At 34.9% G+C, this 17420-nt stretch overlaps 1 protein-coding gene across 4 annotated transcripts in view; it reads right to left on the reverse strand.

Moving 5' to 3' along the window:
• Positions 1–17420, reverse strand: part of STAG1 (STAG1 cohesin complex component) — a 496597-nt gene that overhangs the window by 178810 nt on the left and 300367 nt on the right. For 3 of the 4 annotated variants that reach the window (XM_086354992.1, XM_086354939.1, XM_086355119.1), the window contains one exon: positions 6003–6207. In XM_086354992.1, the coding sequence (XP_086211118.1) occupies positions 6003–6207 (205 nt within the window). Of the gene's footprint in view, positions 1–4205; positions 4375–6002; positions 6208–17420 lie in introns of those variants that run through there. The other variant, XM_086355079.1, reaches the window with a different exon arrangement.

Consider the following 17420-nt stretch of genomic DNA (forward strand, 5'->3'; position numbering starts at 1 on the left):
TAAATCTTTGTCTCTTAAAAACCCAACCAAAATAATGAGAAAACAATTTTCATCCCCAATAAATCCAGAAAAACACTTGCAATGCCAAACCATAATATGTTAATATATGTATATGCAAAGCAGATGGATGAAGTATTCAAATCAAACTAAATGGTCAAAAAAGCTTGACAACTCTATTTAAAGAAAAAAGACAAAAACAAAACAGTTTTACTCTGTAGAACCCAGAAGCATTAAGGAATTGGAGAAGTACTGGCTTTTACAGAAGATGGAGTGAAGTAAGGTCTAAAAACAGGAGCATTTCAAAGTCTGTATAATAAACAATTAAATCTCCACTTGAACCAAGGCAGTCATGTAATTCCTCCAACACAAACTCATCTTGGAAGTTAAAAAAGTTTATTCCCTAAAGAACATAGAGATTTGGATTCATCAGATACAGAGGAGGGATACATGTGAAGTGCAGAGTGCCCTGGGTGCTCCTTCACCCTGTATAACTCCCAAAAGGTAGATAGCAACCAGACCTGAGATTGAAAGATCCTTCTACAAAGGAGCTGAACTTTCCCAGGGAAAATAATTATCAACACCAACCCTTTATGGTTCATACTGAAAACGGTAAGTGACCACAGGACCACCCTACAATGATGGTCACCAAAAAGGTTAAAGTCATTGCCACTGCCTGTCAAACACAACACACACACACACACACACAGGCAGGCAATCAGTTCTTTAGTGTCTCATTGTTAGCAATGATTAGAGAGCCAACAGATACTTAAGGAAAGCTTCCCATGAAAGACACTCATAAAAGAGAATTGAAAAAGAGGTCAGAATGGGGCACCAAAAAAACAAAAACAAAACTTCTGAGTAATAACACTGTCAACGAGATAAGAGAAAATGTTACACTCATGATAATGTTAAAAAACGACATGGAGAATGGAAAAGAACTCTTAGAATATTTAAAATGATAATGAAAATTACCTCAATAAAGTTGAAGAATACAAGCAAAGTGAACAAAAAGAGTAAGGAATGAAAACTAAAAGAGGAAATAACAAGAAACTTAGGACTGATTCAACAGATTAACATTCAAGTAAAATATATTCAGCAGAGAGTAATGAATGGGAAATTATACATCTGTATATATCTATATATATCAGGATATATCACCATGATATTTCATAAAATGAAGCTTCCACAGACAAGAAACAGGATCAGAATCATAAGTTTGAAAATGTACTGGAATTCTCAACAGCAATGCTGGAAACAAGACAAAAATTCTCAAGAAAATCTTAATGATGAATTCTGTACTGGGCCAAATAACATAAGAATATAATGTATTTCTCAGGCATGTAAAATCTAAAATATATACTTTTCCAATGCTCTTTTTCTCAAGAAGCTATCAAAAAACATGCTACCCAAAAAGAAGAGGCTAAATTTAAAAAAAACAAAAAAAAAACCAACCCAAGGCAAAAGGTAGGAGATCCAACAGAAGACAAAGGATCCAAATAATGGCAAAAAAGCTACGTTAGTTAAAGGACATCTAGATTTTAGAAGATTAGGCTGCTATATTAAACATAATTATAAAAATTTAAAGCACAGAAAACTCATTCTACAAAATTGATTATAATATCCTATTATTTGTTTAAAAATAAAAAAATCCTAATATATATGTATACGAGAAAAAAACTAAAAGGAAACACCAACATGTCATGGCAAAATTAAGAAGTGGTATGATTATGGCTGATTTTTACTTTTGTATTTTTCTCCTTTTCTGAATTCGTTAAATTGTATGTGTAATTTTATATCTACAGAAAATGTTTACATGTGTAATATGAAAGCACTAATGGAAAATCTACAAGATTTTCTCAATTTCTCTGCCCGCTTTAGAGTCAAACCAAGCAAGCTTTGTCATTCTATCATAATTATTACATCAGACACTTACTGAATGACCTGTATATGTGAAACATTTAACACAAATTCTTTCATTTAAGCCTCACAACACTCCTAATAAAATGGGACTATTCATATCAATATTATACAGATGAGGAAAGGCACCAAAGTTTTGTAACTTGCCCAAGGTCACTAGGTTGACATAGAAAGGACATGCTTATAAAATTATTTTAAAAATCATAACTTCCTTACAAAAACTAGCTCCCCAAAGAAAACTGATTTTCATACCTGGTGATAGAAAATAAGAGATAATTTTAAGAAAATGATACTTCTTTATTACTCTAATTATATTTACATTTTAAAGAGCAAATTACATTTAAAAAGTTTACTATATTTTATGTATACAGTTATATGATATATGGTGGCACTTGCAGATTTGGTCAATTATTGGGCATTAATCCTAGAATACCAGAAGTCTACCATATAGAAATTCATATCCAATTTGGTTAAGAGTCATAAAATACTTACTGAATTTAATAAACAGAATTTGGCACTGAAGAGCCAAAAGACAAATAAAATGAAAGTACATACTATTAGTTTTCCTAATAATAGTTTTTTAAAGATCTGTTAATTTACATGTTTGTTTCTGATTTCCCCATCTATAATGTCTTCTATTACTAAAATAGTAGGTGTTCAATAAATTCTGAGGGAAAAAGAAGTGAATGAAGGGAAACACTGCAAATACGACTGGCTCTTTTTGTAATTACAGAATAATAGCATTAGTTTACTATATGTCAGGCACCATTCAAGCTTTCCTAATTTCCTTTAATGAGATAGTTATCAACATCTTTCCCATTTTGCATATGAAGAAAGTGAGGCCCAATAAATTATGGACTTGTCAAAATTACCCAATTAGTAAAATGCAGAAAAGGATATGTATTCAGACAATCTGGTTCAGAACCCATTCTATGAACCCTATATTATATGGTTTCAGCAACTGAAAGCCAAAGAAAAGATATCAATTTACTAAGATAAAATTATTTTTGTCTATGACAGGAGAACAAAGAAATTTCATATAGCTTGCCTTGCCTCAGTAAAAGTCCAGAGATGCTGACTTGGTAAAAAGTGCTAATTAATAACAAATCATATGTCAATATAAAAATCAATCATATACCAACACAATGATGTTAAACAATGAGATATAAAAGAAATGTTTACTTCCCCAAGAGTCTGAGAGGCACTCATTATTGTTAAATAGTGATAACCTTCCAGCATAATGAGGCCATCTATCATATGATGATTTTACCCATATTTTCTAATTTTTCCATAATTCATTTTAGAAAAAATAGAACAGAATCAATCAAGTTGCTATTAATAAAATTCTGTACGGTTAATCCCTCTTTGTTCAAATTAGCATTTTTACCTTAGAAGCGAGAAATATCCATTATTAATCTATTTCTAATGTAGAAAATTATGTAGGTGAGAAAAAAGCAAAAAATAAAAAAGATAAGCCAACATTCAATTTCTAAAGTATTGTCAGAGACTATAACAGCAAATGACTGAGTATAATATAACTATAAATCTGAAAAACAGATCCTTTGAGAATAGAATTGTCTTTATAATACCAAAGAACAAAGTGGTAAAACAAAGGGAATCCTACTTAGTTTTGACCTGGAGGAGAAAAATATTTTTTCATGAAAATTTCATGAAACTGGAGAAAGAAAATATGGCCAATCCCAGATTGTAAATCCACCGAAATATTCCTTATATATATTAATTCCACAAACTATGTTCTAATATGTCTTAACTATTTAGCTATCTATTTATCTATGTACCTTCACAACAAAGGCACTTAACTATGAAGATTGTTAATGAAAAGTTTACTACAAAGTAAAGCTTCTTTATTGAAGATAAATCAGACAAACAGGAGAGTATGCTTTACAAGTACAATTAAAAGAATAGAAAAAATAAGGAAAATGTAATATAAAATCTAATTGTTAACAGTCTGTTTCAATTTAATAGTAAAAAGAATTTCAAAAATAAAAGGGAAAGTTCAGTTTATCACCAATGGAAAATGAAACTACTTCTACCTGGAGAACAGACAAACGCGAAAAACTACAAAATGATGAAAAATTTTAATAAAAATGTGGCAAAATATACAATTAAATGCAATGCATAAACACTAACAAATTGGGACACACTATTAATTAATAACAAGAAAATGGGGTATTGGTAAACAGATTAAAAGTACTACTGATAAGATCACTCTGATGACTTATGAAGTTCTAAAACTTATCTTGTCTGTACCCTAGAAAACAACTAACCTGATTGTCTCTCTTCTCAGCTAAGATATAAGCAATGTCAAGGAGCATTTTATTCCAAAGCCGATAATCATATCTGGCCATAACTGCCTTGTTAACTGTCCATGCACATAGTCTTTGAAGCAGAGGATTAAATGTTCCTGCCCATTTTATCTAGTCCCCAAGACTCGTCCTGCAAAGTGAATAAAAACGATTATCTTTAAATCTATCCCTCATACATATACTATAAAAGAAAAAAAAGGGGGAGGGAGAACCAGAGAAGAGATTAAAGATGAAAAGAAAATAATCCTTGAAAAGATGGAAATTATTATCCAGCCTGGAATTAAATTCTCAGCAAGATTTCCACACTTTGTTGAAGGGTAGGACTGGTGTCTCACTTTTTATGAAACTGAACTTTGGAAGACACGATCATTAATGTACAAAGAGAAATTACTGTAGTATTCTGAAGTAAATTTGAGAATAACTTGAAAAATAGGTTAGCTTTTGAAAAATAAGGATAAACATAACATTGATCTCCTATTTTTCCTGGTACAATGCATCTGAAAAACAGCCAAATAAATGGAAATTGCTGTACACAGACAGAAGAATGATAGATGAAAAGTAAATAGAAAATATAACGAAAAGAAAAAAGTACATATAAAGGGCAGAAAATAATAAAAGTCATGAAATTAGAAAATATATATAGTATCAGGTAACTTTTAAGTAATAAGTAGTATATTTATAGTACCTTGTCAAAAAAGCTACAACTTGGTACAAAGTCTCTCAAAACACAGAATAAAATGTGCTTGATGTTTGTTCTATCAGAAAATTTTTTCAACAATAAACTGTGATTTTACCTTTATAAAAAAGATAAAATTAAGTAAAAGATCTGCCTCTTTACCTAATAAACAGGAAAGGGATACTCTTAAATCTCATTTTTGTAATGGTAATGTGTATAAATTGAATATAGTCAGTTATTGCTACTAAAAGGGATGTAATTGGGGAATATTTAAATATATGTTTATGCAAACACAGGTTCTTTATAAACATACACATATATATAAGAAAAAAAGAATAGTCATTTAGTCATTTTAGGTAAACACAGTTAAAATCGTTGAAAAACTCAGAACAGCTAAATAAACAAAATTATCTTGTTACAGGAAAACAAGGGGAAAATGAATATACTTGACTCAGAAGTTATATAGATAATTCTAAAACAGAAGCAACAGGGAAAATGATAATGTATCAGTTCTTCAGGACTTAGTCTACCTACTTGAACTGATTTTAGAAACACTACATTTAAATTATTATACCACTAGGAACAGAAAGAATCCTAGCTAGGTCACAATTACCTATTACAATTAGATGGAACTGTTTAAAATATATATATATATATATATAAACAAATATTTACACATTTATGTATAACAATGAAACCATGTAATTAAGTAGGAAAATACCTGTGACTTTGGAATTTCAACTATTATTTGGTTTTATCAAAGAATATGGCCTGCTGGACTCCTACAACTTATTTGGTTATAAAATAACGCAAGAAAATAACTACACATTCAGAAAGAGATTTGGTAACATTCGTCAGAAAATTGCAATTTTCATTCTCAAGACTAACAAATGCCAGTTATCAAAATAAGCACAAATTTTACTTCAACAGAGAATACAAACCATTCATGCAAATTTTGGAGAAACATTGTGTTTTTCAAGAGCAAAGTAATCAATTTAAATTAATATTGAATTTAAATACAGCTTAACTGGAATATATTTAACAAAACTAAATGAAAAGGAAATAAAGTGTTAGTTACTTACCAGCAAGAGTACTTGTATGCCTAAAAGCTCTGACCTGGGAGTCTGACAAACCAGTCAAAAGCGAGATTACTGTGTCCATCATATACTCATCATAAATTATGCTATATTGACACTGTCGAATCAGGACTCCAATAAATTCACAAAAGTTTGAACGAAACTTTTTCCACTGAGGTCCAGGCATGGTAAGGGGATAATCACCACTGTCCTAAAAGGGATAAAAAGAAAAAATAACATATTAAGTATGATATATGACATACAGTTTGATTTCTTTTTTCCTCCTACTGGAAAAGGAACATTTTTCTCTCAAAGTACATGTGGACAGACACCAAGAGGTACATGATGGCTTTCTCTTTTTTGCTTGTTTTGATCTACCCCAATTGAATAATTGTTAACGAGATCAAAATTGTTATTTACAATCAGTATTTAATTCATTATTCTAAGCCATTCATTCAAAATAATAGTTTAAGTTTTGTTGTACTTGGGAACTAGCTGAGATAATTTAAAGTAAAGAAGAAAACAAAAAAAGAAAGAAGTTTAACTAGAAAGGATTATTTGCTACTGAATTCAGATCAAACTAATCATGACATGTGTAACAGCACCTTTCAATTATTTTAAATAAGACACTTTAAAGAGTTAAGAATTTTAAGAGTATAACCAACTTCCCACATATGAAATTTCAACCCTATTTCTTCTAACTCTACTATGAACTTTCATTTAACTCTATAGTTTATGCACTGAATTTATTAACTTTTCCAAGAAAAAGCCTACCATGGGCTCTTGGGATCCCCAGATTGTGTCATTTTATTTAAAATACAAAATTGACAGCTGAATCCAGCAGAGGTTTCTCACTCTAGCCTAAAACATTTTGGTGGAGAAATGGAAATTCACAAGGCAGAGGGTGAGAAATTCTGTGAACTTCCTTATCAGACTATTCTCAATTTGTGGCTATTTGTTTTTTACAGGCCAAAATGCAGCTAGGAAAATTGGATACAAATGAGGTCTTGAGCTTTGTGGTGTTACATGAAAGAGTACTTTGATACTTACAACAACAGAGAATCTCAAAGATCTCAAGAGCCTTGAACAGAAAGAAGGGGAAACCTTGGCACTTAGTTAAATACCCCATAAAGAGAGTTAATTTTGGTATTACATGAGTACTACATGGGCTACTAAGCTTGATCAGTTCAGTTCAGGTCAGTCGCTCAGTCGTGTCGACTCTTTGCGATCCCATGGACTGCAGCACAACAGGCTTCCTTGTCCATCACCAACTTCTGGAGTTTACTCAAACACATGTCCATTGAGTCGGTGATGCCATCATCCTCTGTTGTTCCCTTCTTCTCCCTCCTTCAATCTTGCCCAGAATCAGGGTCTTTTCAAATGAGTCAACTCTTCACATCAGGTGGCCAAAGTACTGGAGTTTCAGCTTCAGCATCAGTCCTTCCAATGAACACTCAGGACTCATCTCCTTTAGGATGGACTGGTTGGGTCTCCTTGCAGTCCAAGGGACTCTCAAGAGTCTTCTCCAACACCACAGTTCAAAAGCATCAATTCTTTGGCACTCAGCTTTCTTCACAGTCCAACTCTCACATCCATACATGACTACTGGAAAAGCCATAGCCTTGACTAGACGGACCTTTGTTGACAAAGTAATGTCTCTGCTTATTAATATGCTGTCTAGGTTGGTCATAACTTTCCTATCAGGGAGTAAGCATCTTTTAATTTCACGGCTGCAGTCACCATTTGCAGTGATTTTGGAGCCTCCGCCCCTACCCAAATAAAGTGTGCCACTGTTTCCCCATCTATTTGCTATAAAGTGATGAGACCAGATGCCATGATCTTTGTTTTCTGAATGCTGAGCTTTAAGCCAACTTTTTCACTCTCCTCTTTCACTTTCATCAAGACGCTCTTTAGTTCTTCTTCACTTTCTGCCATAAGGGTGGTGTCATCTGCATATCTGAGGTTATTAATATTTCTCCTGGCAATCTTGATTCCAGCTTGTGCTTCTTCCAGCCCAGCGTTTCTCATGATGTACTCTGCATATGGTACTAAGTAAGTAGGGTGACAATATACAGCCTTGACGCACTCCTTTTCTATTTGGAACCAGTCTGTTGTTCCATGTCCAGTTCTAACTGTTCCATCCTGACCTGCATACAGGTTTCTCAAGAGCCAGGTCAGGTGGTCTGGTACTCCCATCTCTTTCAGAATTTTTCACAGTTTATTGTGATCCACACAGTCAAAGGCTTCGGCATAGTCAATAAAGCAGAAATAGATATTTTTCTGCAACTCTCTTGCTTTTTTGATGATTCAGCAGATGTTGGCAATTTGATCCCTGGTTCCTCTACCTTTTCTAAAACCAGCCTGAACATGTGGAAGTTCATGATTCACGTATTGTTGAAACATTACTTTACTAGTGGGTGAGATGAGTGCAATTGTGCGGTAGTTTGAGCATTCTTTGGCATGGCCTTTCTTAGGGACTGGAATGAAAGCTGACTTTTTCCAGTCCTGTGGCCACTGCTGAGTTTTCCAAATTTGCTGGCATACCAAGTGCAGCACTTTCACAGCATCATCTTTTAGGATTTGAAATAGCTCAATTGAAATTCCATCACCTCCTCTAACTTTGTTCGTAGTGATGCTTCCTAAGGCCCGCTTGACTTCATATTCCGGGGTGTCTGGCTCTAGGTGAGTGATCACACCATCGTGATTATCTGGGTCGTGGAGATCTTTTTTGTACAGTCTTCTGTGTACTCTTGCCACCTCTTCTGCTTCTGTTAGGTCCATACCATTTCTGTCCTTTATTGAGTCCATCTTTTCATGAAATGCTTCTTTGGTATCTCTAATTTTCTTGAAGAGATCTCTAGTCTTTTCCATTGTATTGTTTTCCTCTGTTCTTTCTATTTATCACTCAGGAAGGCTTTCTTATCTCTCCTTGCTATTCTTTGGAACTCTGCATTCAAATGGGTATATCTTTCATTTTTTCTTTTGCTTTTGGCTTCTTCTTTTCACAGCTTATTTGTAAGGCCTCCTCCGACAGCCATATGAGCTCTATAAGCTCCATATAAGCTCTCCTAAGCGCTATAGGAGACCAGAAAGGAACTGAAGGGGCTGGCTGAATCTCCCCAGCTCTTTAGACTGGGGATGTGGAAACACAGATTGTAGAGGGTAGCACAATGGAAAGGTAAGGTATTTCTCAAAGCTATCTCTGAAGGCTGCCTGCTGCTTCTATTTCACAAAAGCCCACCAGGGAAGAGTTTCTTTTGCTTTGTAGCAACTGTGAAAGTCAACCACTTAGAGCTCATAACCTGACCTGGGCCCCAAGGAAACAGAAAGAAAATAATCTTTCTGTTCAGGTCCAACAGCAAAAAGAAAGGAAGCCCGAAAAATCAGCATTTGGGAAAATCTAAATAAAAAATAAGTATACTTCAAAGATTCAAATGTAGCATAAAACAAACAAAAAACTCTAGAGAACTTATATATATCTATATATTTGTACTTTTTTGAAGTATAATTCATATATAACATTAGTTCCAGGTATAAAATATGATTCAATATCTGTATATATTTTAAAAAATCACCACAATAAGTGTAGTTAATATCCCAAAATCACTGCAGATAGTGATTGCAGCCATGAAATTAAAAGACGCTTACTCCTTGGAAGGAAAGTTACGACCAACCTAGATAGCATATTCAAAAGCAGAGACATTACTTTGCCAACAAAGGTTCGTCTAGTCAAGGCTATGGTTTTTCCAGTGGTCATGTATGGATGTGAGAGTTGGACTGTGAAGAAAGCTGAGTGCCGAAGAATTGATGCTTTTGAACTGTGGCGTTGGAGAAGACTCTTGAGAGTCCCTTGGACTGCAAGGAGATCCAACAAGTCCATTCTGAAGGAGATCAGTCCTGGGTGTTCTTTCAAAGGACTGATGCTAAAGCTGAAACTCCAGTACTTTGGCCACCTCATGTGAAGAGTTGACTCATTGGAAAAGACTCTGATGCTGGGAGGGATTGGGGGCAGGAGGAGAAGGGGACGACAGAGGATGAGATGGCTGGATGGCATCACCAACTCGATGGATGTTGAGTTTGAGTGAACTCTGGGAGTTGGTGATGGACAGGGAGGGCTGGTGTGCTTCGATTCATGGGGTTGCAAAGAGTCGGACACGACTGAGTGACTGAACTGTACTGAATATCTGTTACCATGAACAGTTACAAAACTTTTTATTTTCTTGTGTTAAGAACTATTAAGGTCTATTCTTTTAGCAACTTTTCAATATGCAATAAAGTAGTAACAACTATAGTCACCATGCTTTACATCCCCAGGACTTATTTCATTACTGGAAAATTTATATCTTTCGACCCCCTTCACCCATTTTGCACATTGCTCCACATTGAGAAACACTAACATGTTCTCTGTATCTATGAGCTCAGTGTTCTTCTATGTTGCTATTGTTTTGATTTCACATATAAGTGGGATCATATGGTATCTCTCCTTATCTGACTTATTTCACTTAGTGTAATGACCTCAAGGACCACCCATGTTGTCACAAATTCCAAGATTTCCTTTTTTTAACTACTGAATACTATTTCTTGTGTGTGTGTGTACCTACCACACTTTCTTTACACACTCATCCATTGATGGACACTTAGGTTGTTTCCATATTTGGCTATTGTAAATAATACTGCAATTAACATGAGGTTGCATATATCCAAAATACTTTATTTCTTTAGAAACTCAATTGATGAACTGAAGGAAAGGATGGTCACTGACAGAAGTTACACTAGTAGCCTAGAAAATAATACCCTAGATGGGACTTGTGGAAAAAAATCTTTTAAAATGGACAAAGGAGGTTACTATGACCTCTTCAACCTTTGCCCTTTCCTTTTTCACTGGATTTGGTACTGATATTCAACAGCCATTTTGTAACCATGAGGGAACATGGATAAGGATTCCTAGAGAGAAAGATGGATAAAGTATAGGTTTTTAATCTGTTAAGGTGTAGTACTAACCATGCTTTGTCTACTTGCAGATTTATTTTGTGTGAGACAAACTCCTGTGAATTTGAGTCACTACTAATCAGATTTTCTGTTACAAACAAATTCATTTCTGTTACAGAAGAATTATGAGCAGTGGGGAAAGATAATTCAATAAATAATTTTGGTACAATACAAGTGGCTTTTCATTAGAAAAACATTAGATATCACTGTACCTTATACCAAATTAAATTTCCAATGAAATAAAAATACTCAACAAAGAGAGAAATAGAAGAAAATATGGGAGAATATTCTCAGAGTGGGTCTTTTTTTCAAAAATATTTAAAAAGTCAGAAGTCATAAAGAATCAACAAATTTAAAAAAAGAACCAACAAATTCAATCAACATAAAAGTAATTTTTTGCATTAAAAAAACACAACACTAAAAGTAAAGTCAAAGAGTAACAACAGGGTTTAGCTTCTGCTTAGAATACAAAATGCTACAAACAATGAAAATAGCTTAATCAACAACAAAAAAAATTATAGTTTTTCTTAATCCCATCTTGAGCTGAAGTAACTTGAACTCCAAAGAACAAGCTTTCCAAGAAAAGATGAGCCACACAAACTCTACCACCTGTGGCAGAACCCAGAAGAAAAGGTTCTGTGACAAAAAGAGTTAAGAAGAAATCAGGCAAAATGCTAACAAATGTCAAAGACCAAGTGTGGGCCAACTTGTCAGCGCGGAATTACAAGGAATTCACACTCACTCCAAATCTCTTTTTATCAGTTGACCACAGGTTTCAACCAGGTAATAAAAGCCTGAGACAGCAGAAAAGACAGAACCTATTTTGATGCAGGCCTACAGAGGATGATCCTCAACTGCTATGGGAAAGGTAAGACGTACAGCTCACTTCTCTAGACCTTTCTCCCATAAAAGCCAGAAACCTTAATCTTGTTGGGGAGGGTCAGTAAATGGATTCACCATCATGGCACAGCAAAAACCTACTATAGCTAGAAGAGTAGAAAAAAAGCATCCTATAGTACATATAAAGATGAGAAAAATAAGTTCTAAAGAACCTGTCCCAGATCACACAGCTACAAGTCTTCTCTGGTTCTGTGTTTGTAAAATCCATGTATTCTCTATTCTACAATGGAGCTTCACCTGGTTTACACCAGTAGCCTTGGAGGACAGAAAGGCTGTCTAGTGAATACTCTTCCAAAGGAGAAAAATTGTTTTTGTTGCCAAACAGAAAGACAAAAAACTAATGGAAACGCCTATTTTGGAAGTTCTGGGAACACTGATGGGTGTGGTAGGTAAGGGTGCCAACCTTCATAGACAAGAGTCAACAATGAGAACTAGAAGATTGTGAGCTTCTAACTGTGATTAAAATAAGAATCTTAAAAGATAAGAGGTCCACTGCAAGGCAGAACTCATGCAGCTAGCAGAGGTGGAAGGCTAACTGCCTAATTCTTAAGACTTTGGTATTTGGGAACGCATTGTGGTCACAAATTACAAATATTTAAAGAGATAAAACACTTTCTAAGAATAAATTCAAGAGATTTGATTTTTAACCCAGCTGATGGACAATGTTATAAAAAAAAGTTACCTCTTTGGTAAAACGTGGCTTTTGGTTACCTAATTTCAACAGACTTTGCCGGAGGATATGTACCACTATTGCTTAAATCAATGATCTGCAAACAACTGTTTGGAGAAACTATCCATCCACCCACTCATTTATCTATTCATACCATTTATTAAGCAACAAATAAGCTCTGGCACTATACGAGGTCATCAGGCATACAAAGATAAGCAGAACAAGGATATTATTAGAAGAATTTCTACTCTATATATTTTTTACAGCTTTATTGAGATATAATTGATATATGACACTGTGTAAGTTTAAGTTATACAGCATGTTGATTTAATACATATATATTGCAAAGCTTATCACCACTCAATTAGGTAACACCTCCATCCCATTACTTTTTATATGTGTGACATAAGATTTAAGATCTTTTCTCTTAGCAAGTTTTAACTTTGCAACATATACTATTGCTGTACATTAAATCGTTAGAACTTATTCATCTTGTAAGTGGAAATTTAAACTCTTTTATCAACTTCTCCCCATTTCTTCAGTCCCCTAAAGAAACTAATTTAATTGATAAGATGAACACATTAAAAAAACTGTAAAAGAATTAAATATAATAATAGGAACTTGACAAGGGTATATAGTACTTAGAAAGGAATGTCAATTCTCTGCAGAAGCAACTGGACAGGGAAAACAGGGTCAACACCTTTTCTAGGTAATAACAATTAGTGAAGGCCTATAAACAAAAGTGCAACAATGGGAGTACAGAACTGCATTACATTTGGAATCTAAACTGGATTCTGTAACCAAGAAGAAAGATGGGGTTGGATCAAAGAAAGGTAAGGAAGTAAAACTTTACTTTGGAGAAAACAGGTGGTCACTGAATTAAAAAGCAGAAACATTACTTTGCCAACAAAGGTCCATCTAGTCAAAGCTATGGTTTTTCCAGTAATGATGTATGGATGTGAGAGTTAGACTATAAAGAAAGCTGAGTGCCGAAGAACTGATGCTTTTGAACTGTGGTGTTGGAGAAGACTCTTGAGAGTCCCTTGGACTGCAAGGAGATCCACCCTAAAGGAAATCAGTCTTGAATATTCATTGGAAGGACTGATGCTGAGGCTGAAACTCCAATACTTTGGCCACCTGATGCGTAGAGGTGACTCATTTGTTTGTTGGTTTTTTTTTTTTTTGACTCATTTGAAAAGACCCTGACGCTTGGAAAGACTGAGGGCAGGAGGAGACGGGGATGTCAGAGGATGAGACGGTTGGATGGCATCACCGACTCAATGGACATGAGTAAACTCTGGTAGTTGGTGATGGACAGGAAGGACTGGTGCGCTGCAGTCCATGGGGTCACAAAGAGTCGGACACGACTGAGCAACTGAACTGAACTGAACTGAAGGATGTTCATCAACAGCTATGAGCTTTAAAAATGTATTTTTGGTTCCAATGTGAAAAACAGAAGAAAAGGTGAAGGAAATGGAGCAAAGGTGACTCTCCACTGCAGTCAATCCAAAACCAAAAGTGTGAGGGGAGAGACCGTTTAATATAGTAACAATAATGACAGACAAAATGGGAGGGATGTGATGAATATTTGAAAATTAAAGAAATAAAATCTACTGAAGTAAACTGAGTAATGGACAAAAATGACTTTCTGTTTCTGGGCGGAACCTGTTTCCTCACAACAGGAAACAAAGAATTCTTTACTCCCTGACTACTGCAGAAGGCATAACACTTTTAAGAATACCTAATTAGTATATCCCATAAGAAGAGACTGCTGCTGCTAAGTCCCTTCAGTTGTGTCCGACTGTGCCACCCCAGAGAAGGCAGCCCACCAGGCTCCCCCATCCCTGGGATTCTCCAGGCAAGAACACTGGGGTGGGTTGCCATTTCCTTCTCCAATGTATGAAAGTGAAAAGTGAAAGTGAAGTCGCTCAGTCGTGTTCGACTCCTAGTGACCCCATGGACTGCAGCCTACCAGGCTCCTCCATCCATGAGATTTGCCATGCAAGAGTACTGGAGTGGGGAGCCATTGCCTTCTCCCTTTAATTCATAAATGACTGATAGAGAATATCCTATTTTTAGACATCACAACACACTGCTATCTACAGTCAAAATAAATACAAAATTTCTGGAACGTGCTGTCAATGGATGCTAAACCATTAAGACGCAAGTTGACATAAGCAGAATGTTAATAAAGTGCAAAATAATTTGAGACTTGAAAAGGGAAAAGTAGTTTCACAAAAAGATTCAAGAGTTATTACCTTAAACTAAACAAGTGCTCAATCAGAATAATAGGTGGGCAACCTGACATTATGAGCTACCCTACTGTGACAAAATATGAAGTATACAGCATCACGGATGAAATTATCTTTCCAGAGAATGTAAATATAATTTAACAAAGTCACTAGACATAACTTTCAGTTACAAAATAGAGGCTATATTTTAGGAGGCTATACTATAGAAATAAATTAAATGATACCATGGAGGTAAAACAATTAAATAAAAATGTGAGGTATTTTTTTAGACGACAAATAGGTTGTCATCTAAAAGTTAATGTGATGTAAATAACAAAAAATGTGGAAAAACTATTTCATATTTAAAAAGTCCTGAGAACACAACAATCAAGTGCAGTATGTAAGTCAGTGTGCTTTACTTCCCTGTTGTCTAATATCCTAGTTATGCTTCTATCAAGGGGCCATTTGCCCTTATTGTTTTCTCTTCCCCCAGATATATGCCTGGATGCTCCATCACCTCCTTCAAGTCTTTATCTAAGGTTACATACTTACACAGTTTTTCTGACCGTCCTATTTAAAATAATCCTTCCCTTCCTAATTTCTTCAGTCTTCTCTGATTTATTATTCTGCATAGCATTTATTATCATTTGTCATACTCTTTTGGCTAATATATAGCCATTCATTAGCTTTTCCCCTGAATGAAATGAAAATTCCAATGAAGACTGGGATTTTGGTTTATTCAGTGCTGTATCTTCCATTTTTGGCATGGTTAATAGTCAAATATTTCTTGGTAGAACAAATGAATTACCTCAAAAATGATACTGTCAAAATGGGCCTAAAATAATGGTTCAGTTCAATTCCGTCACTCAGTCGTGTCTGACTCTTTGCGACCCCATGAATCGCAGCACGCCAGACCTCCCTGTCCATCACCAACTCCCGGAGATGTGCATTGAGTCGGTGATGCCATCCAGCCATCTCATCCTCTGTCGTCCCCTTCTCCTCCTGCCCCCAATCCCTCCCAGCATCAGGGTCTTTTCCAATGAGTCAACGCTTCACGTGGGGTGGCCAAAGTATTGAGTTTCAGCTTTAGCATCAGTCCTTCCAATGAACACCCAGGACTGATCTCCTTTAGAATGGACTGGGTGGATCTCCTTGCAGTCCAAGGGTCTCTCAAGAGTCTTCTCCAACACCCCTGTTCAAAAGCATCAATTCTTCAGCGCTCAGCTTTCTTCACAGTCCAACTCTCACATCCATAAACGTATCTAAGTGATCCCTATCAATATTTTCCTTAATCATAAACTTTGATAACTTTTGTTTCTTTAGGCATAGACAGAAATGAGAAAAATATATAAAGTCAAACCAGCAATGGGACTACCAATGTTGCTCCTTTTAAATATGTCCTGCTCCACACTGACATCAGTTATTTAAGTGAAGTGCTACCAAACATCTGGCCTTTACTCCTATCCATGTATCTTCACAAACATTTCATGAGGAGTGGTACATGATTAATGGGTTTGTAAGAAAAAAAAAAATGCTTACATACTTCAAGACATTGATTACCTCTGATAAGAAGCATTTTAGTAGTATTAATAGTTCAGTTCTTAAGCTGAGGGTGGGAGATTTACATATCTTACACATTAAGTACATTTTTTGGTATGTATCGAGTGACATATAATTTCTTTAGGTGGATGCATTAAAAAGTGTTTGAAACTATCCACATCAACATCTTTGAGTTCCTAAAATGACTAGAAGAAATCCCAAATTCTGGGGTGTCATTATCTAAATTATCACAATGTCACGGTCTGTGTTTAACATCTGTGAATTTACATATCACAATGATCAGTAGAGTTCTTCATTTTAATTTTCCTTCAGAATGTCAAAATGCATAACAATTGTGTGTCATGGGAACAAAGAAAAGGATATAGTGCTTATCTTTGGAAAGATCAGAGAAAACATATTTACAAAACAAAACTATTTTACATTTTATCATTAATATTTTATTATTAAATGTATCCCTTGAACTTTTGTTTTTAAATTATACTGTATATTTAAAAACAAAAATAACTATAAAAATTATTTATAGGAGAGATTTTGTGGCTGTCTGCCATGATGCACAAAAGAGAAATTGCTCTTTACTATGAGACCTCTGCTAATTAAGCTGAAATTAACTCTTCCAATTTTGGCAAACCCTCAGACTTTCGAACTATCAGTAAATTCATATGCCTATAGAAATATATGTACACTAATTAAGAAACAATATAAAAATATATTTGGAAAGAACAACTTTTCAAGTCAATCCAACAAAAATGTTATTATAACCTTACTCATCTCTGTATCTCTAGCATTTATCTAGGACACTGTCTCATGTGCTTAGGAGGACAACAATGTTTTGGACATGACTTATTTATTAGTACTAAATACAATCTCCTTAGTCTAATCTACAAGGCTATTTTCATTCTTTCCAGCTTTGTATGTCACTATCTCCTCCTCTACAGGTTAAACATCATCTTCTCTATAAGCTCCTTCCAGGTTTTATGACTGAACTTATATTAATCTTTGGAAATCTAATTTTAATGGTTAAATAATCATTATCTGATGTATGAAGCATTCACACCTCAGATAATGAACTCATCC

The sequence above is a fragment of the Bos grunniens genome, chromosome 1 (genome assembly GCF_055505025.1).
Source record: "Bos grunniens cultivar Pamir isolate PY7600 chromosome 1, Bosgru_T2T1.0, whole genome shotgun sequence".
Classification (NCBI taxonomy): Eukaryota; Metazoa; Chordata; class Mammalia; order Artiodactyla; family Bovidae; genus Bos; species Bos grunniens.